Consider the following 21,927-nt stretch of genomic DNA (forward strand, 5'->3'; position numbering starts at 1 on the left):
ATGTGATTCACAAACATCGTATCTCACAACACAACCTCACCCATGCAGAAAGACATATAGTAAATAGCCTCAGAAACAACCCAGATATTATTAAACACAATGAGAAAGGAAAAGCAGTTATCATGTACAAATCAGACTACATTCAGGAAGCCAAAAGACAACTCTCCACTACTGCTTTCTACTAATAACTATCCTCAGACTCCACTCAGGAATACCAAAAAAAACAACAAAACAGGATTATGAAGGAATTACCCACACACATACAGGGACAGATCTATGTGGACACACAAGAACCTTGACCAGGCATTTTTTAATCTTCTGCCCAAAATACACAAGCCCGGCAACCCAGGATGTCATAGGCTGCAGTCACACACACTAAATAATCCACTTTCAGTGCATTTTTCAACGGGATTTTACTGTGTGAACTGGCAAAATCCAGTTTGAAAGTGGATTATTTAGTGTGTGTGACCACAGCCACATTGTCTCAGGCATAGGCACCATCACTGTAGGGGGCTATTCTCAGACTTTATGCCATCAAAGCCCCCAATTATGTATGAGACACCACAGATTTCCCGAAAAAGTACAATCTGTTAACAGTTTTCCAGGAAACACTATTTTGGCCACCACGGATGCTGAGTCTCTATACATCAACATCCCTCATGGCTGTTCTCACCATCCAGCTCTGCCAGTTTGTCCTCACTCAAAACTACTCCGGATTTGGTTAAGATTTATTCCTTCAGATCAATGGCACAGCCACGAGCACCTGCATGGCACAACAATATGCCAACATTTTCATGGCTAACCTGGATGCAGCACTTCCTCAGCTCCCATCCGCTAACTTCCTTCTTGTACCTGAGATTTATTAATGACATTTTCATCATTTGGACAAATGGGAAAGGAGCACTGGAGAAATTTCACCAAGACTTCAGCAACTTCCACCCCATCATTAACCTGACCATGAACCAATCCATGCAAGAAATACACTTTCTTCTTCTGTCTTCTCATGCAGCCCCCACATTTGGACTGTTCCTGCACAGGCTAGCCAGACATCTTCTCTTTAGCTAAAGGCTTCAAAGAGGGGGCACCCTGCCCATTCCAGAGCCAACGCATGCAAGCTGCCAGACCTTGGTGAGTCATGCAAGTTGTGTGGTATCGAGTCCCACAGTGGTTGTCTTTGGTCCTGACCATGAAAACAACCCTGGAAAGTTCCCTGTCCCCTCCCACTCCCTTTTACTGACAGAAACCAGGCCTATTGCCATTGTCAGCAACAGCGATGGAAGGCATCCGTTTCTTATAGCTACAGGCCCTCCTTATCATTTTGGGGGTTTTAATCCCCCCCTTTTCAAAGATTTCTAGATTTTTCTACAATCCTGGGACATTTTTTCAGGTTTGTGGAAAGATCTGTGTTTTGCATTCATGGGTCCAGTCTCTGGATTTAAGTATCCTCAGATTTGGCTGACTTAGTGTAGAGTATCAGACTAGAAGGTCCAGGTTCAAATCCCCATTCGGCCATGGACGCTCACTGGGTGACTTTACATGGCCAGAAAGTTGCTTTCTCAGTTTCATCTTCACAGGGTTGTTGTGATGATAAAATGTGGAAGGAAGATCCATGTATGCCACTCTGAGGTCCTTGGAGAAAAAGAGAGATAAAAGTACACCAGATCAATAAAACAAAAATGTTTCCATCTAATTTGGCCACCCCCCAGCTCCCCCCTGCCATTCATTGCATTGTGTAACAGCTTCATAAACCACACAGCTTGCACAACCTCATCCAGATAAATTATGTGTTCAGTACCTAATGGCGCCATCTGTCAGTAGCATCTTGGCCCAGAGTGTTCCAAGAGCCTGCATAGTAAGCTGGGAAAAAGAATTCTGGGCCCATGAGTACCAACCTGCTCCTCACGATGGAATTTAGACTATACAAGAGGCGGACCCGCGATACTCATGGGGGGGGGAGTATTCCCCACAGCTCCCGGCCTGCAGAAGCAGGAGATGCGGCAGCATGTGAGCCCAGACTTCTCCTTCCCCTCTCCCTCCCCCCCAGTGGCAGTGGCGAGGCCGGCCTGCCAAGCTTTCTCCCTCCCCCCTCCCCATCAGCGGCGGCGAGGCCAGCCTGCCAAGCTTTCTCCCGCCGTCCCCTGTGGCAACGGCGGCGCCTTCTCAGAGCGTACCCTATGCATGCTTTTGGGGGGATTTAAGTATCCCCCCTATAGTTTTGGAGCTGCGGTGGCTCAAGTGGTTAAGATGCTGAACTGCAGGCTGTGGAAGGTCAGTAGTTCAGCAGTTCAGCAGTTCGAGACCTGGGTGCCGCAAGAAATTGCAAGTAGATAAATAGGTACCACTTCGGTGGGAAGGTAACAGCCTTGGTGTTTAGTCATGCCGGCCACATGACCACGGAAACGTCTTCGGACAGCGCTGGCTCTTCGGCTTTGAAACGGAGATGAGCACCGCAACCCTAGAGTCGGATTCGACTGGCTTTCGAGCAAGGAAACCTTTACCTTTTACCTATAGTTTTTTAAAGTTTTTAGATTTTTCTGCACATCTGGGGATTGCCCCAAATGTGCAGGAAAATCTCCCTGCCCCCCAGGTGCCCCCGATGTGCGGATTTAGATATCTGCACATGGGGGGGGTGCCTTGGCTATCAGATATATAGATGGGTCAGTGGGCAATAAAGGTGGCTTAGTGCCTGGCACCTGGTTGTTCACAGTGCAAACAAAGTCTGCACCCACATCCCTAACCTCCTCAAGGATAAAAGTTATGCACTTCTACCTCTGCCCGTGGTCAGGCCAAGGGGACCCATGCAAGGGTGTAGACTTGCCAATTTCCCGGGGGGGGCTGGGGCTGGGCCAGAGGCATTGCTTTGCTAGGAGCAAGGGTGGCTCCCGGGGGAGGCTGAGCACCTTCCTGAAAATTTCGGCGGGGGCTGAAGCCCCGCCGCCCCCACGAAGATTACGCCTATGGACCCATGGGCAAGACACTCAAGCAGCTTCTTGGGGCAGTACAATAAGGATGGTGCTCTACAGGGGCTGTGCTCACTCCCAGCCCCCAGTGGCAGTAGTAGGGTTGCCAGCCTTCCGATAGTGCCTGGAGATCTCCTGGAGTTATAACTGATCTTAAGACTACTGATATCAGTTCACCTGGAGAAAACAGCTGCTTTGGAGGATGGACACTATGCCATTATACCCCACAGAGGTCCCTTCCCCTCCCCAAACCAGTCTCCAACCCCCTCCCATCTCTAGGAATTTCCCAACACGGAGCTGGCAACCCTAACCCTAGAGCTGATCATCATCCCTCTGATGTTAGCGGCAGCGAGGGCGGGCGGGCGAAGGAATAGGAGGTGGAGGTAGTGTTTGTCCCTTTCTTGGGGTGGCGAGTGGAACGATCCTACGGAGGTCTTTCTTGGGGTGGCCAATGGAGTGATCCTAAGAAATAGGTCTCATTTTGTCCAATGGAGTACACTTACAGGAGAGCGCATCGTAAATATTCTTAATGGTGGAGTGAGGGGAAAGGCCATTGCAGCAGGCGCTGCAGTGCACTCTTCATCAAGCCGGCGCCTCGCGCGTCTGAGCGAGCTTGCTTGCTTGCTTGCTTGCTTGCTTGCTTGCTTGCTTGCCTGCCTGCCTGCCTGCCTGCCTGCCTGCCTGCCTGCCTGCGGTGGGTCAAGGCAGGGGGTGAACACGGGAACGTACCGGGTGGGGCGGACAACCGTTGCCTAGCAACTCCTCCATGTAGCCGTGAGTGACCCCCCCCCCCAAGCCTCCCAATCTTAAACGGGCCTATCCGACGTAACCGAGTTAAAACAGAGTCTGGCCGCGTACCTCTTTCTCCTGGCCTCTCTCGCGAGAAGTGAAGCCGGGAGGCGGCGCTGAGGTGCTCCCCGGTGGGTGGTGGATCGCGAGCTGGTCGTGCCTTCTCTCTCTCTCACTCCCTTCCTCTGCCAGCGCGCCCCCTTTTCGCTGAGGCAGTGTCGGTGCTTGCCCAGGGTGCCCGCTCGCCTTCCTTCATGCCTTTGAGGCATCGGGGCGCCGCCGCCGCCGCCGCGCGGGCTCGTTGCGGGCGCTCGCCATGGCTGAGGCAGCGGAAGAGCCCGGAGGAGGAACGGCCGCGGTGGAGATCTCAGAAGGGCTGAGAGTGGCGGCAGGGGAGGGAAGTAAGTACGCCGCTGGGAGGGCGGTGTGTGTTTGTGTTTGTGCTTCGCTATGCGTTATATTGTCTTGTGGAGACTCATTATTGTGTCTACAGCCACCGCTAGCAACTGCCGTGCGTGTATTGGAGGTGGGGGCAATCCTGCCATGCAGGTTGGAATCAGTGGGCTTAGGATGCGGGAGGCGCTGTGCATTGGATTGAACGGAGCCGGGGGGCTCGGTGAGAGGGTGACGCCGTCGGGGCAAACGGACGGCGATACTTCCTCGCCTTTGTAATCCTCGTGACCTCTCTCTCGCCTGCCCTACTTTCCCAAGTGGATGCCCTTCTTGCTTTAAAGTGCGAAGGCTGGGGAGCTCGGAGTCGCGGCTAGTTCCGTTCTCCTCCTCAGGAATAAGAGCGAGGAGATGGTGGACCTTCTGGGAATGGTGGTGGACCTAAGGAGCGAGTGGGAGATGATCCTGAATAGATTCACTCTCTACTCGTGATTTTCCTAAGTTTATTTTCAGCGGGTCCCAGAGCTTATATATGTCCGTGGGTTTACATTGGAGGAACTTTGCGCCCGCTGTGGAGTCACTGCATTCTTAAACCACTTGGAATCGATGAGTTTAGACAGAAATAGCTCTGCATAGAGTGGCACAGTTGTATAATTTTTAAAAAAATATCCTTTAGAGCTGTCCAACTAAAATTAAAGGTTGAATGCGTCAGTAACACAAATTAATCTCAGGTTATTTTTGTTATAGATATTGTATGTTTTATGTTTGAATGTACTGCACAATACTTTGTATGTTTACTGGTCTACTGAATTCTGGTGAACATTTAATGGTAGGCCTTGTAGTGGCATTGTGCTTATAAAGTGCTGCCAAGTCACATCTAACTTATGACAACTTCCTAACATTTTCAAGGCAAGAGACAAACAGAGGTGGTTTGTCATTGTCTGCCTCTGGGTAGCAACCCTGGACTTCCTTGGTGGTCTCCCATCCAAGTACTAACCAGGGCTGAACCTGCTTAGCTTCTGAGATCTGATGAGATGAGCTAGTCTGGGCTAACCAGGTTAGGGTTTGGCATTGTATAGATCAGGGGTGTCGAACTCATTTGTTATGGGGGCCAGATCTGATATAAATGAGATCTTTTGGGGCCAGGCCATGTGTGTCATAAAATGTAATGCCAGGTAGTGGAGATATAAACTTAATAAAGGACACAGACAAACACAATGAAATTTTTAAAAAACTTTAAATAAAACGTGGTTAAAACACTAGCACTCTTGCAATATTTTTTCTATTTAACAGTTTCTGATAACTGACACCTCTTGCTCTGAATTATTGCTATAAAATGTCTGTGCTGTAGCAATCTTGAGTATGCTGTTCAGGTGTGTATATGTAAGCTGCATACCTACTTTTGATTTATTGACATTCATTACAGAAATCTCATGCTCAGTGTTCTGAGCCTAGGACCCAGGGGAAGACATGAAATGGCTGGGCAATGCAAGCTTTTGTACATAAGTTGCTTCATATGCTGGTCAAGAACATGAGAAGGCATCCTGACACAGACTGAGAGACATGTGTTTGTCTACAAAACTATAGTCTTCCCCAGTGAAATAACTACAACTTCCTACATAGCAAATGTGCTGGGTGAACTTGGTCTGGACACACATTCTCAGCCACAGAACCACAGAACAAGGAGATGAGTTGCTAGCAAGCATTTTCATCCAGTTGGGGCCAGGTTGGGCTTCCCTTGGTGTTTTTGCTGAGCACTATCACCTAGTAATGCAGTTTGTGTTGCTTTGTGTCCATACCACGAACCAGGAGGTTTGTTCATGAACCAAACTGGTTTGTGGTCCCACAAACCCCATTGAAAGGGGCCACAGTCCCTTTAAACAGGGTTTGCAGAAAGTCTGAGAAATAGCTGAATGGTAGGGAGCAGCATGCTCCTTTTCACTTAGCTGTTTGGGGCTGTCATGTGCAGTCCCTTTAAACCCTTGCTTTCTGCTCTATCCATGAACTGCTTTAAAAGTTTGTGACAGTAGACCCATCACGAGCTTCAGTTTGCAAACCACAAATGGGGCAAGATACATCACGACTTTTGCTTTGTGGTTTGGTTCGTGCCCATCCCTACTGGAGAACAGTCTCTACAAACCGTATAAAAGCAGGCAACAATTTTAAACAGAAGCAGAATGGCAGAGAAAGAATCAACTCTAAAATGTAAATTATCTGACCAATCCAAGACAATAAGTAAAGTAACAAGTAAAACTAACAGTATAAGTAATCACTCCCAACAACCAGTTAAAAAGCAGCATGACTGAACAGAGACATCTTTACCTGCCTTTAAAAGCTTATTGGGTCTGGCACCAGGCAAATGGCTGGAGGGGGAGGGTATTCCACAGCTGAGGTGTATGATAACCTGGGAAGAGGTTTTGCCTCAATGTTGAGATGTAGGATAAAATGAGCTGGAACCCCCTAGAAATGGGGGGAAGGAATTTCTTTCTGCTGCTATCAGCTGCAGGATTGTGTGTATAAAGACTACATCCCTGCCGTTGGGTCACTCAACACACCTTGTATGGGCTCTGGCAGGAAAAGAACAAACTTATGTGGAAAGCAGGGTCGACTCTTTCCTTGCTTCTGTATGTTAGCAGTCCTGAGGGGTTTCTAGTTGTGTGCAGTTGTTCAAAAGGGAAATGTAACAACAGCTTATTCCAGATAAAAGCAAAGAAATGTGCTGACTTCAAAAAGAGCAAGGATGAGGGATTGCTTTTGGAAACAGTACAGATCTAACTGAAGAGTCAGGCAAGACTCAGAATCCCATAAAGGCAGATGGAGAGATAAAAACTTAAACAAAGCAATTATCTAGATAAAGCTCGTAGTCATCTAAGATACCCTGTTTTGGGAAGGCCTGCTGGGGTATAATCTTCTTCCCTGTTCTACCAGCATGAATAGGTCAGAACAGCACATGATTAAACCCATTTAACTGAACACAGGATGGGTCTTCTTTGTGTAGGTAGTTGTGGGGAGGATTTCAGGAACCACTCTAAAGCTGTAGGGGGAACCAGTCACAAATTGTTCTACTTGCTGGATCTGCTACTGTATATACTATCAGACTTTGAAACAGTAATGTCAGTTTTTGTGGGATGTACCATCCCCTTAACTATATCACACCCAGGGCTCTAGTCGGGGGGGAGCTCTCAGGTACGGAGCTCCGGAAGAGAACCTCTAGGGGGCGGGGCGGTCACGTGGTGAAGCCCCGCCCCCTTCTTTACCCCGCCCTCTGCTTCGATCCTCATTCCGTTTGGGAATGAGGATGAAGCAGGAGGGTAAGTAGCCGGGCCTTCTGACACACTTCCGGTGATGTCAGGGGGTGTGGCCTTCTGTCACTTCCGGTGATGTCAGGGGGCGTGGCATATGCAAATAAGTTATGCTAATGAGTTATGCTAATGAGCTCCGGCAGCTCTTTTTCTACAACAAGACCCCTGATCACACCACAACCCTTCCTGGGTTGTGATGATATAGACAAACCTTTATATCTTATATACAGAGGAAAGGGGAAATTTTAGGAGGAGTAACTGTAGCAGCTCACCTTGCTTCTGCCACAGATGGAAGCTTATTTTATTTATTTATTTTTAAATATTTTTACCCCGCCCTACCCCGCAAGCGGGCTCAGGGCGGCTTACAAGGGCATGAAGCATGGCCTGCAATGCAGGTGAGATGGACTGTCAAGGGGTAACGTTCTAACAAAATTTGAGAATCTGTGAGTAAGAGGCAGTTCAAAAGGAATTCTGTTGAGCGTCAGTTAAGAAAGACAGTTGGGAACTGACAGTTGAAGAAGAGACAGTTTAGCAGTGTCTGCAGATTGGAAAAGAGGCTGAAGGAGTGAGTGGATCCCCATTCAAGCTGAAAAGGGACAAAGCTTCTGGTCAAGAGAAGTAATCCTTGCCCAATGGAAAGGGAAATAGCTCTAAAACGAGGAGTGATCCCTGGTCTGTGTATAAAGAAGGATTTTGGGAACTTGGTTGTATGTTCCTGCCTTCTAAATCTTAAGAGTCAGTGAAACTCAGGAACCTGTGTTTGAGTGTTTAAGCGGACACTGAAAAGAAAGCCTCTCTCCTCAAAGTTTCAAAGTTTGTTGAAAAGCAATAACACTTGCTTGTTGGTAACATATTATCTGGATTTAGTGTGATTACAAAATTACCTCAGGTTTTTATTATCTGCTCACTTCATATATCCTATCCCTGATTCCACCTGACCTTTCGCACTCCAAGTTAAATAAAATATTTTGTTTATTTTGAAATTTCCAAAGCCTCTTGTGTGCCATTTCAGAAGTATATTATAAGCAGGTGATTTTGTCTTTTCTCTCCAGCCCCTGGGGTGGACCAGCATCAAAATATCATACAGGGCTCTTTTTGTAGCAGGAACTCCCTTTACGTATTAGGCGACACACCCCTAATGTAGCCAATCCTCCAAGAGCTTACAGAGCTCTTCTTACAGGGGCTACTGTAAGCTCTTGGAGGATTAGCTACATTAGGGGTGTGTCACCTAATATGCAAAGGAGTTCCTGCTACAAAAAGCCCTGTCAAAATATATAATGTACTGTGGCTTGGCCAGAAACCAATTTTCTCTGGACGAAGAATATTAGAAACCTGCACCCAATCTTGCAATTTGTCCAGCAGAAGGGAAGTGTAAAGCTTCCCTAATATAGACAGCAAAGTGATAGGATGATGATTAGTTGGGTCAACCCTAGAGGCAGTTTTATATATTGGGATAATGATGCCCTCTCGGCATGATGCAGGGATGTGCCCTGTATTGTAACATGAGTGAATAGGGATGGACACAAACTGAAAAATTCTGGTTCTGTTCAGGGCTCGGGGTGATCCTGAGCTGAACCTCAAACAAAAAATTCCCAAACCGAAATGGCGTTTGGGTCTCCCTTTCTTCTTTCCCAATTTAATTTTTATTGAATTTTCAGAACTTTAACAAACATAATGAATTGCGAATCAAATATTACAAACAGAGTGTGAGATAAACTTATACATCATTAAACCTATATTCAAACTGAGTTTACAAAGAAGGTTGCACAATAATGTAGTAATAACTTCAATATTTTGTAGTTTAGAAAATTATAAAAACCTGACAATCCTTTATTCTGCAACCAATGTCTGAAATACCCAGTCAGTATTGATAAGGAATAGAAGAAACACATTTATGTAAACAGTCATATCTTGTAATAAAATCGATTTGGTATAACATTGTTGGACTTAAAATGAGCAATAACTGGATCCCAGTAGTTATGCATACGGTTAGTTGTAGTTAATAGAGAATCTCCTAAAAAAAAGAAGTTTGGGGTTATTTGAGATATGAATGTTTCCCAAATCCTATCATACCATGCTTCATGTGTGAGTTTAGCTGAGTCTTTCCAGCAAATGGCAATGGTGTGCCTGGCTGCAGCTACCAGCAGAGAAATAAACACTCTCTTTCATTTTTGCACCAGGATATCTGGCCAGCGGTCTAAAAGCAAAAATTCAGGATTAAAAGGGATATTCACTCCCGACCATTCTACGATTCGATTCCTGACTTCCGACCAAAAGTATGCCACCTCCTGACACTCCCACCATAGATGTTCCCAGCTGGCCAAATTTTTTCCAACTATATGGAGTATGGTTAGTATAAATCCTATGGAGACGACTGGGTGTCATATGCCAATTTGCTATGTGTTTAAAAAATTGAGTTTTAATGCTGAAAATCGGAGATGAATTAGATGGGGAACACCATATCTCGTCCCAATGCTCTAAAGACAAATCAGTTGGGAGGATTTTTGCCCATTTGTTTTCATATGGTGGAGGAGATGAAATATAAGTATTTGAAATAGTTTTGTAAATCTGTGAGAGAAGAGCTTTTGTATTAGAGCCATATTTGTCAATAATGGTCTCAAAAACAGTAAAAGGTTTAAGGGTGTATTTCCTGGGGTTGATCTCCAACATGATATTATGGATTTGAAGATATTGAAACCAGTGAACTGGCTTATGTAATATTGATTCCACCTCTGCCTTAGTTAACACTGCATTGTCTTTGAACCATTGAATAGGTTTATCAAGACCTGCCCCTTGCCATGACAAGAAAGAAAAGTTTAAAACCAGTGATAGTAGAGAGATTAATCTCTTTCTAAGTCTATCCCAGATTTTAAGAGTTTTGCTCAAAATTGGGGTTTTTTCCCCCCCAATTTTTTTTATTGTATCCCAATATTGTTATTACATTACAGTTTAGTTCCAACTTTTTGATACTCCCCCCCTATTTTCTCCCTCCCCCCCTAAGGTGGCCACCATCATGTTATTCAAATTACATTTTCAACCATGAGCACATTCTTTCCAACTTTTCAAGTATACCCCTGTTGGCTTCCCCTTTATAAACCCATTTAAAGTATACTGACCATTTCTTTTTTATCTCCTTCATTTTTACACTCCATATCTTATCTTGCTTTAAACATTCCAATATGTCCGATTGTATATATTCATATAAATATTCGTTCCAATTTTTCTAAAGTCCATTTTGAGTTCTCCTTCCAACCATATGCAATCACTGCATGCGCTGCTAATAACATTACTTTGAAGATATCCTGATTTTGTTTCTCACTTCTATGGATTCCCAATACACCCATAAATAATAAATCTACATATATATCCAGGCTCACTTTACATAGCACTGCTATTTTCCCCCATAACTTTTTGGGTTTGAGGCAACTGTATGTGATCTAAAATTTGGTTTTGACCATATTGTCCCTGGCATTGAGAAAGGTGAATTATAGACTGATTCTATAGCCACCCATTTTTATTTCGGGCTAGTTTGCAAAATTTGCATCAATTGAACAAGTTGAGCAGCCCAATAGTAGAATTTTAAATTGGGCATGTATAGGCCTCCCATTTTAATGGGTCTACATAAAGTATGGAATTGAATCCTCACTTTCCTCCCACCCCAGAAAAAACTGTTGAAAGACTTCTTGCATTTTGCCATTTTGGAATCTGGAAGTTCAATAGGTATCGTCTGAATAAGATAAAGAAATTCAGGAAGGGCAAATGTTTTAAGAATTGCCAGTCTATCTTCCCATGAAAGGTGTAATTTATTCCATTGGGTCAATTTGTTAGAGATGTCTTGGAACAATGCATCATAATTATATTTCAGTGTCTTGGCGAGATCAATTGGTATTTTAACACCCAGACACTTCCAACTGTCAGTGATCCAAGTAAAAGGAAAAGCCTTTTTAAGGGCTAGAACAGTATCCTGAGATAAATTAGTTGGATATATTTCTGATTTTTGTGCATTTAATTTTAAACCAGAAATTCTACCAAAGTGGTTCAGAAGAGAGAGAACAAGGGAGGAATAGATTCAGTAGGAGATGTAATATACAACAATACATCGTCAGCGAAAAGGGAGATGAGATTAAAAAAAAATTATTGAACCACACTGCTATTTCTTCGATTTCCCCCCAGGTTAAGGAAATGTTAAACCTTCCTGTAACAGAAAAAGAAGTATTAGATGCAATATCTTGTGTGAAAAATAATTCTGTCACAGGGGAACATGGATATCCAGCCAAATTTTATAAAGCATTTAAGACTATATTATCTAAATATCTAGCCCTTGTGTGTAATTCTATACTCTTAACTAGCCAGGGCTGGATCGTCCATAAGGCGGGGTTAGGCAGTTGGCCTGCCACCCTGCTCCCGCTCTGCCCCCGCTCTGCCTCTCCCTCACCAAAAACCCTTCACAGCACTCCCGCCTGCCCTAGAGCATCACAAAGGCACAGCTGGAAATGGCAGGCAGGTTGGTTGCTACAATTACGGGCACGCATTTCTCAACCTGAGAAGGGCCCTGCATCTTCCACCCTGGCAATGTGAACATCACAAGTTTGCCGAGACCGGCAGCAAGCCATTTTTCTCTTCTCCCAGCCCTCACCCCTTTTGAGTGAGCGAGTGATCCACGAGGCCTTCTGCTTGTAGCCAAAGGCAACCTGCTTAGTGTGGTTCTGGCTGGGGCTTTCTCTCAGGGCGCATAACGACGACGCTGCCTGGGAGACACGGATCCAGGGGGAGGGGTTTTTGGCCGCAGTCCAGCTGCTAAGCGTGCACCACACATACAGAGATGGGGGAGAGGCTGGCTGGCTGCTTCAGCAGGGGAGGCTCTGCGCCTTTCCCCCTCGATCGCGGCAGAAGTCAGGTGCTTGCGGAGCTCAGCAACCTTTCCCTGGCCTGCTTGGCCAGGCTGCAGAGGTGCTGAGAGAACCACGAGCACCGTGGGGGCAGACAAGACACGCCCAGCTGCCTGGGGGAGGGAGTCAAACAAGCTGGGCAGTCCCGGTGTTGTGGCTGTGCCGCTCCCCAGCCACCTTCCCACTGCCGGCTTGCCGGTAGCCTTCTGGCTGGCCGCTGGTGGATGCTGAACTCACTGGACCACTGGGCTGACCCGACCAGGCAGTTGCCAAAGACGTGCACCCAAGCCTCTTCCCCCCCATGGACGCCCTCCCCCCAGCATTGTCTGTTTGTTTGGCAGCCCCTTCGCCTCCCCAGCAGAGTCCCTGGCCACCTCGGCCCGGTCTTATTCAAATGGAGAGAGGAGCTGGCTCAGATCCATCAATTACCCTCTCAGATGCCAAGCTTTTGTTTGCAAAGGAAGGACAAGAAAGAGCATAACTTTTGTTTGCAAAGGAAGGACAAGAAAGAGCAGAACTATAAGGCCCCTCGTTCACTTGCACCACCCTTGCCAGGCTGGCCGCAGAGCATTTCGGCCACTGGCGGATAGGCGTGCTGCTGGAATGGTCCGCTCCCCAACTCTCTCTCAGGGCACTCTATTGCTTCTACAACCACCCCCCCCCTTCTTACTTAAAAAATTATATATCTTCATGTCACAACCATTTTCCTTTTAAAAGCACAAACATCCAATTTGGCTCACTGTAATAAAATGGGTCGGAGATCCTTAAACACTACCATTCTGCTGAATTAAGTTGTGAAATCTAATCTATTATATCCATAAAGGAGAATGCTTTCGTTGTAAATTCCTGTTATAAAGAAAACTCTACCTGGAGCAGTTAAGTTTCTATCTGCAACACCCACCCACCCCCGCATCTTCTCCCCTCTGTATTTGGATTTGCTACTTGATGGCTTGTCAAATTACTTCGAAACACCCGTCTCATGCCCAGAAGTGGGGGCAACTGCCAGGGGCGCTGAGGGAGTGTGCGGGATGCCCTCAGGCTCAGGGCAGAGCTTTTGCATAAACGCACTTTTATTTATTTTCTGCTTGCCCATTGTTGGAGTTATGTCTCTAAAGATGTTATGTCTCTAAAGATGTTATGAATGAGGCAATGGCTGGATACCTTTGAAGTGTATGGCTCTTTTTTTTTTTTTTTACATAAACGCACTTTTATGCCACTGTAATATCCCCAAAGGTTTACAAACAGCAATACAGCAACCAGCAAAAGAAAGGGATCTCTATCTGGTGCGGGGTTTTTTTTATCCCACTAAAGAACCCCAAGGTCCTCCCTCCCCTCCCTCATTTGTTCCTCCCAATAACCCTGTGAGGTAGGTGAGGCTGTCTGAGAGTTGCCACAGAGCTGGAGAGTAGTTGAAGAACAGTGCAGCGACATCAAGGAGCAACCCCTTCCTCGGTTTCAAGTTCTGCTCTGCTTTAGATTTCACTTCTGTTGCAAGTTCCCGAAGTCTCTAGTTTGCAAACAAGTCAGTTTTGAAATAATTTCCACATACACTTGCATCCCCCCCCCCTTTTTGAAGTGGGGCAACGATTAAATACTTTTATTTTCATTTTTACCTTTCCTGCCTGCTATTTAAGAGAAGAAGGGTTGCTTTCATTTTCTCACGCTGAACAGCAGCACAAGAGAGTGGCCGTTTCTCCAGGAGTAAGTACAGCATATACGATGTTCCTTCTGGTGTGTGTGTGTGTGTGTGTGATCATCTCGATTAAATCACCTTTCAAGTGATTTAAAAGCTGAGTTAAGCCTTAACTGTGACAAATGCTATGCATTGGAACACATGCAGCTTTGGTGCATGAGACAGGATAGTAAAGAAAAATCCCTCTGAGCAGATGGAGTTGCCTCCCATTTATCCTCGGGGAACCATATCCCAGTTGCCTAAGACTGTTGGTTGACAGTGTCCTGGTAGTTTTAAACCCCTCAAGTTTTTAGGGTTGCCAACCTCCAGGTGGTTGTATAAATATAAAGACACTCAGTGAATGAATTACGAACATAAGCAGAAAAATTATATTGTATGAAACAATTCAAACATTTTGAAATCTTTGTTAAAGAACCCATATATATATATTACAGAGCTAGGAACAAAAAGTACTTGATACAAAGGTCGAATACAATTAGAGTCCACAATTCCTTCGTATAAAAAACTTCAGGAGTGCAATAGTTCCACGTCATATGTGAGTACAGCTATACACGGCTGGCTTCACTGCCGCGTTCACGTTACGCTTCTTCAGATACCTGGTACTCTTTAGCTGTGAACTGAAAATTATATTTCCATGTCATATTTACTATATTACAACATATTAACTGTTATCCCCAGTTGTCAGTACATACATACTCACTGAAATAGAGTTTCAACAATTCTCCTTCATTAGTTTTCCATACTGAAACAACTTTAAATCAAAATCAGTATTTAAACCATTAGGGATCAAGGTGTTTAATTTAAAGGTCCACCTGTGTTCCTGGCACCGGCCCTTCAACTGGCATTACTCCTCCATCTTGGTTGTATGCTACATTGGTTCCAATAACAAACCAGAGAAAGACCCAGTAAATCCGGCCTCATATAGGTCTATAGCACTTTTAAATAATGATTATAAGATTTTTACATCTATTTTGGTGAATAGGTGGAAGAATGTTATTACTAAACACATAAAATTGGATCAAACGGGCTTTATGCCTGGTCAAAATATATCTGACAGTACAAGAAGAACTTTTATTGTGATTCAACATTGTAAAATAACTAGAACTGAGACATTATTATTCAGCCTAGATATGCAAAAAGCTTTTGATATGATCAAAAAGCCTTATCTCCTTCAACTCCTTACCATATTGTGCTTGGGACCTAATCAACAAAGAGCTCTTCAAGCTCCCGATAAGGAGAAACCTTGCTCAGGTCAAGGTAGAGATGTAAAATTTCCGGAAATTTTGAAGCTCGGGAAAATACCCCAGTTAGTTTTGGGATAAAACAGAAATTTTCGGAAAAATTGAAAAAAAAGCTACATTAGCCGTTTTTTTGTCTTTTCTAGATTGAAAGTCATTCTGTTACTTTAGGAACATAAAATATGACTATGGACATTTTTACTTGGCATGAAATTATCACAACTAGCATATTAAAAATATAGTGTATCCAAACAGGTATTACAAACAGAATACCCGCCCACATGCAAAAACAAAACTGAAACCTTTTTCTTTTCTCGTGACAATAGCACCTCCTAAAGGAAGAAAGGCATCTTGTTCTTGCATTGGAGGGTTCAGTTTGTAACCTAGGACTTGCTTGTCCTCAGTGCACAGAAATTAGATCAATCTGATACCATATATATCTATTGTAGAAATGATTTGGAAAATATTTGAACACCTTGTCTTAAAATATTTTATTCATCATGTTAAAATAAAATGTTCCATAATCTTTTTTTTTTCTTTTTTCAATTTTTCCAATTTTTTGGAAAAAAACAAAAAAGGCTTCAGGAAAAAAACGGGGAAAAAACAGTTTTTTTCCTATTTTTTCCGGTTTTTTCCCAGGCCTTCACATCTCTAGGTCAAGGTAAACGATGTACTTTTCTACTGTAAGGGGCACCCTTCAAGATTGTCCCTTATCTCCCCTCCTTTTCATCTTATCCATGGAACCACTACCCAAGGTAATACATCGCCATAACGATATTAAGGGAATAATGATAGGTGACATAGAGCACAAACTTTCCCTTTTCGCTGCCGGGTCTCCCTTTTGTTGTTCAGTCGCACAGTCGAGTCTGACTCTTCGCGACCCCATGGACCAGATCACGCCAGGCCTTCCTGTCTTCCGCCGTCCTCTGAAGTTTGCTCAATTTCATGTTCGTTGCATCTATGACACTGTCTAACCATCCCATCCTTTGCCGTCCCCGTCTTCTTTGACCTTCAATCTTTCCCAGCATCAGGGTCTTCTCCAGTGAGTGCTCCCTTCTCATTTGGTGGCCAAAGTATTTGAGCTTCAGTTTCATTATCTGGCCTTCCAGTGAACAGTCAGGGTTGATTTCTTTTAGGATTGACTGATTTGATCTTCTTGCAGTCCAAGGGACTCTCAAGAGTCTTCTCCAGCACCATAGTTCACAAGAATCTATTCTTCGGCGCTCGGCCTTCCTTATAGTCCAACTCTCGCAGCCATACATGACTACTGGGAATACCATTGCTTTGACCATGCGGACTTTTGTTGGCAGGGTGATGTCTCTACTTTTTATCATGCTGTTTAGGTGCAAGTGATCAAATCTTGGATACCTCCCTAGAATGATACTGACAATAATTTGTTCTGCATCTATTGCCAGGTATGTTGTAGTGGCTAAAAATGTGACTTGGGCAGCATGAAGCACTTGTTTGCTGGTGTTTGTGACAGTTGAGCTCTGTTTTATGTTTTCTAACCTATATTAGGACCACCTGTTTGAGCTGCATTCTTTGGCATGATTTGCGTCTCTTCCTTTCATTTTAGCGAAAATAAATAGAACAGAACTCTGCCTCCTTCACCTTAGATATGCTTTCTTTATTCACAGATAATTTTCAAATGGAAGGAACCCAGTGTGTTTCTGTTGCGTCAGGCCTTATGACTCCTATAGCAAAGCTTGCCGATTCCAGTTCTATCAATACGTTTGTGGTGGAGTTTCCAAGGAAACGCAAAGGAAGCGATTCTGATAAACAGTAAGTGAGATGGTTTACATTTTGCATCACTGTAAGGGAACGGGATCATACAAGCTTCTCTTCATTAAATGTATTAACCCAGGACTCAGTGAGTCCCAGGCGCCAGGTCACCATGACAACTAGAATTTCACTGACAACTAGTATTTTCAGCAGTTATTTGATGGTAGTGTTTCTCTGCAAAACGTATTTCACATCAGAATGTTTTGTTGTATAACATAAAAATATATGCATGTGAAATTAATGTAATTGCTTGTTTGTATGTTAACTTTACATAATTCAATGGTGGAAGGTAATTTAATTTTACAACCAGCTGGTTTCTGTACCGCCTCCAGTATTTTGAATAGAGTTTTTTAAAGCAATAATGAAATTATGAGAAATGGGGAGAAGTTAGGTTAGGGGTTAGAAGTTAGCTTTTTGTTGTGATTATGATGACTTGGGTCACCCCATATTGATTTAGATACTACAACACTTTTTTGTCTAGGGTTGCTGGCCTCCAGGTGGGGCCTGGGGATCTCCCGCTTTTGCAACTGATCCCCAGCTGACAGAGGTCAGCTCCCCTGGAGAAAATGGCTGCTTTGAAGGGTGGACTCTATGGCATTGTACCATGCTGAGACCCCTCCCCTCCCCAAACCCCTCCCTCTCCTGGATCCACCCCCAAAGTCTCTAGGTATTTTCCAACCCAGACCTGGCAACCCTATTTGTTTCGCTTTAATAAACTTACAAGAAACTGTGAAGAGTTTAGGATTACATATTTGGTAGCAATAACTAGAAAATATGGGTGTTATAATACAAAACCCTGATTACTGAAAAATGAGAAGTACTGAGGCTGAGTGTCATTTGGGACCAGCTGCCTGATGGGCAGAGAGTGAGGGAGGAAGGGCAGGGATGGTTATTGGGCCGGGCACTTAAGGTAGTGGTACGGTGAAGCTGGTAGGCAGTTAAGGACTGAGGCAGAGTAGAGCATATCAGAAATGGGCTTGTATGTCTGGAAGTACAGTAAACTACTTGGATCAAGTCGGGGGGGGGGTTAAGTGCTGTGCCAACTTGGCAAACCCAATAAAGGCAGTAGCAAATGTTGAAGATTATGACTCATAATTCGAATGTAGTCCTAGTCCAGCCTATGACAGAAGGAGTGAAAGTAGACACTTCTAGTATGCTCAAAGCCAGGCATGAACAGATTCATGTAATGTTAATTGTATGGAGGGTCTTTTGGGGTCAGTTGTCCTGGGCTTTTGTAGGAAAAAACCTTTGGATAACATCTGCCATCTACAAATAATATCTGTAATTGTTGTTCAGGGTGTAAGACAAGTATGTTCGTTATTTAAATATTTTTAGGGTTGCTTCTGGGAGGGACTCAAAGAGACTTATGAAGACAAAAATTGCAAGTTACAAAATAAGCTGAACAAACACACAAACAAAAATCTGGGCTAGTCCAGGTCTGCCAAAATGACTGCGGAGGCCAACTGCCCTTTGGCTTGAGTCTCTGGCCTGTGCAGACTAAATACAAAGTCATCCGTTGCTAGCTCTGCCAGATGGATCTTCCTAATTTCCTTCTCTGTGAGGAATGCCTGTGGCCCCATTCCAAGCAAAATACTGCAGGATTGGGGGGGGGGGGTTTCAACCTATATGGAGCTTGGTTGCTGCTTGCTTGCTGCCACCTAGCTAGCAGGACATTCATTTGCTAGCACTCTCTGGTTTTTCCTGTTCCCAGATCTCCTTTATAGGAACAGTGGGATAAAATCAAATTTGTTTTATTTATTTATGTTATTTATAGTCTGCCTTTCTCATGGACTCAAGGCAAGTGAAACAGTGAGTCAATGCAATCAATAGAATGGGACATTCAATAAACAATACAATACAGTTAGGGTTGTAGAACCAATCAGAAATGTAAAAACAACTAAAGAAAAGCATAAGTATTAACATGGCACATTAAATGATGCAAAATTCCATATATAAGTTCACGCTATACAAGAAGAAGAGGAGGAGGAAGAGGAGATTTATACCTTGCCCTTCGCTACCCAAAGGAGTCTCAGAGCGGTTTACAATCTCCTTTCCCTTCCGTCCCCACAACAGATACCCTGTGAGATAGATGGGGCTGAGAGAGCTCTTTCGAGAACTGCTTGTGAGAGTACAGGTCTGAAATTACTTGTAACTGACCCAAGGTCACACCAGCAGCTGCATGCAGAGGAGTGGGGAATTAAACCCAGTTGTCCCAGATTAGAGTCTGCACTCCTAACCACTACACCAAACTGGCTCTCAGTATAGACCACAGTCCCTAATAATTTTTCTAAGTAACTTTGTGAATCATTTAGTACAGTGCAAGTCTATTGCCTGTGTAGAAACCCCCCCTTGAATAATTCAGTTTTGCATAGTTTACAGGAACCATGAGGGTGGGAGCCTTCCTGACTTCATCAGGTAGACTATTCTGCAAAGTTGGGGCCACAGCGGAGGAGACACATGTACAGGGAGTTGTTGATTTTGCCCAATTGCAGGTTGGAACCTGCAGAATACCTTGCTTAGAGGACCCAAGTGGTCATGGCAGTGCATAGAGGGAGAGGCAGTCTCATAGATATGAGTATCCAAGGCCATGAAGGGCTTTCTGTGTGACAGCCAATACCTCAGATTGAGCCCAGTAACGGGCAGCCAGTGGAGTGACTGTAGAATGACAGTAATATATGTGCTCTGTCTAGCTCCCGATAATAGCCGTGGCATGGCGTTCTGCACCCATTGGAGTTTCCAAATTGATTTTGAGGGGAGTCCAATGTACTGTTATAGTAGTCTAGTCTCGATGTTACTGCAACTTGGATCCAGGTGACCAGATCAGCAGTAACAATGTAGGGGCCATCTTTTGGACTAGGCTGAGGAGGTAGAAAGCCTTTTTTCTTTTTGCAAATATTATTTTTTAACATGTTCATGTGTGAGTGTGTATACACCTGGAAGTCATGGCAATCTCTGGTGACTGTGTGTGCACCTGGAAGTCATGATGACCTCTGGTGACTGACCCCTACTGAGGTCCTGGAGGATATTCAGAGAGGTGGCTGAATAAAGCCTGCCCCCGACTGCTGGTATTTCAAGGAGGACTCGCATCCAAGTACTCGCCAGAGTCAACCCTGCTTAACTTGTGAGTTCTGACAAGATCAGGCTTGTCTGGGCTATCTAGGTCAGGGACAGAGTTTAGTTTTGATTTGTTTGCTCTTAGCCAATTTACCACAGCAGCCAGGCAGTGATTTAGGACTCTACTGCATCACCAGGAGACTTGATAAGGATATATATGGGTGTCACTGCATGTTGATGACAACCAAAACCAAACCTATGAATGATTTTTCCTAAGGGCTTTACATAGAGATTGAAAAGGATGGGGGATAGAATTGCGCCCTGTGGAACTCTACAGCAGGGCTGTCAGACATGTGGTCCACAGGCCATATCAGGCCGTCGGAGGGCCCCAATCCGGCCCGCAGGGACCTGACTGTTTCCAGCTTCCTTTTCAGTTCTTCTGCTATGTTGCAGCTTGCTTTCCCAGACTCTCTTAATTGAACATGATAGATAGATAGGCAAGCCTCTCCTGTGCGATTGAGAGTGTCTGGTAAAGCACTGGCTGAGGCTCCTCCCCCTCCTCCTCCTGGGGGGGAGGGAGGGAACAGCCAAAGCTGGCTTCCTGGCCAAGCTGCCTCCGTTGTATACAGGGGACAAAGGGAAGCCTTTCTGCCCTTCCATGGCTTGAGAATCCTCCCTGGAGGGAGGGAGGGAGGGAGGGAGGGAGGGAACGAGGGAGAGCTTGCTTTGCTGGGCTGCCTCAATCACACGGGAGAAATACCAGGCACATTTAAGACCAACAAAGTTTTGTTCAAGGTATGAGCTTTTGTGTGCCTTGCTACAGTGTGTGTGTGTTTTGTTGGGCTCTTTATGCCAGGGCTCTCCTGGGTGCAACTGGGTTTCCTCCCCGTTTTCACTGTATTCATGACATCATGATCCAGTCTTTCTCAGTAAGAAAGCAATGGGAACTTTTTTAGAGGAGGAATAACAACAAGCCAATGAGGTGTGTGTCCAGTCCAAGTTCACTCAGCACATTTGCTTTGTAGGAAGTTGTAGTTATTTCTAAGGGTGTGCAGGGGAAAGAAATTCAGTATTTTTTTGGATTTGGATATATTGAACCCGAATTTCAGGGAACCTGAAAACTAGGTTTTTGTTTTTTTCAATAGAGCGTAACCTAGCTTTGCTTCAGTTTGGGTTTTCTCTTTTTTTCTTGGTTTGTTTTTTAGAACTAGCGAATTCCTACACTGACCTTGACTATGGTTTAAAGACTATCTTTAAGATGTGGCCTGGAAACTTTAAAAAAAGTTTTAGGGTTTTAAACTACTCCTATCTAGATTCTAATGGAACCAGCCTGATTCCCTGTGGAGGAATGCAGGAGCTCCCTAATTGAAACACATAAGCTAAAGTGGGGGTGGGGGAGTGCCTGGCTTCACCAAAGTTCAGTCAGAGCACAAACAACACAGCACACTACTTTTTAAAAAGTTATATGCTACTTATACCTCTGTTTTATGGCTTGAAGACAAACCTGGCCTCTTTTTGTTCTCCTAGCACTGGCCTAGTTAAAGGTAGAACAGCTAAAGCCCTATGCTGAGATTTATTTTAAAATATTAGTTAAAAATAACCTAAAATCTTTATTAAAAGCCTATTTAACAGTGGTGTAGCAGCTAAACCAGAAGCACATACAGAGCACTTACCCCCATGCCTAAGAAAGCCAAAACTAAAGTCCACAAAAATATAACCTGCTAAAAATAAAAATAAAACCTGCTAAATACAAATAAAACCTGCTAATACAAAATTAAAACCTGCTAATACAAAATTAAAACCTGCTAATACAAAATTAAAACCTGCTAA

At 44.3% G+C, this 21,927-nt stretch overlaps 1 protein-coding gene across 1 annotated transcript in view; it reads left to right on the forward strand.

Moving 5' to 3' along the window:
- The first annotated feature begins 3,823 nt into the window (after window positions 1–3,823).
- Window positions 3,824–21,927, forward strand: part of ARNTL2 (aryl hydrocarbon receptor nuclear translocator like 2) — a 69,907-nt gene continuing 51,803 nt past the window's right edge. Inside the window, exons 1-2 of the mRNA XM_015429437.1 lie at window positions 3,824–4,150; window positions 16,899–17,043. Coding sequence (XP_015284923.1) covers window positions 4,066–4,150; window positions 16,899–17,043 — 230 coding nt within the window. The 5' untranslated portion in view covers window positions 3,824–4,065. The remainder of the gene's footprint in view (window positions 4,151–16,898; window positions 17,044–21,927) is intronic.

The sequence above is a fragment of the Gekko japonicus genome, unplaced genomic scaffold (genome assembly GCF_001447785.1).
Source record: "Gekko japonicus isolate JY-2015 unplaced genomic scaffold, Gekko_japonicus_V1.1 scaffold169, whole genome shotgun sequence".
NCBI classification, from domain to species: Eukaryota; Metazoa; Chordata; class Lepidosauria; order Squamata; family Gekkonidae; genus Gekko; species Gekko japonicus.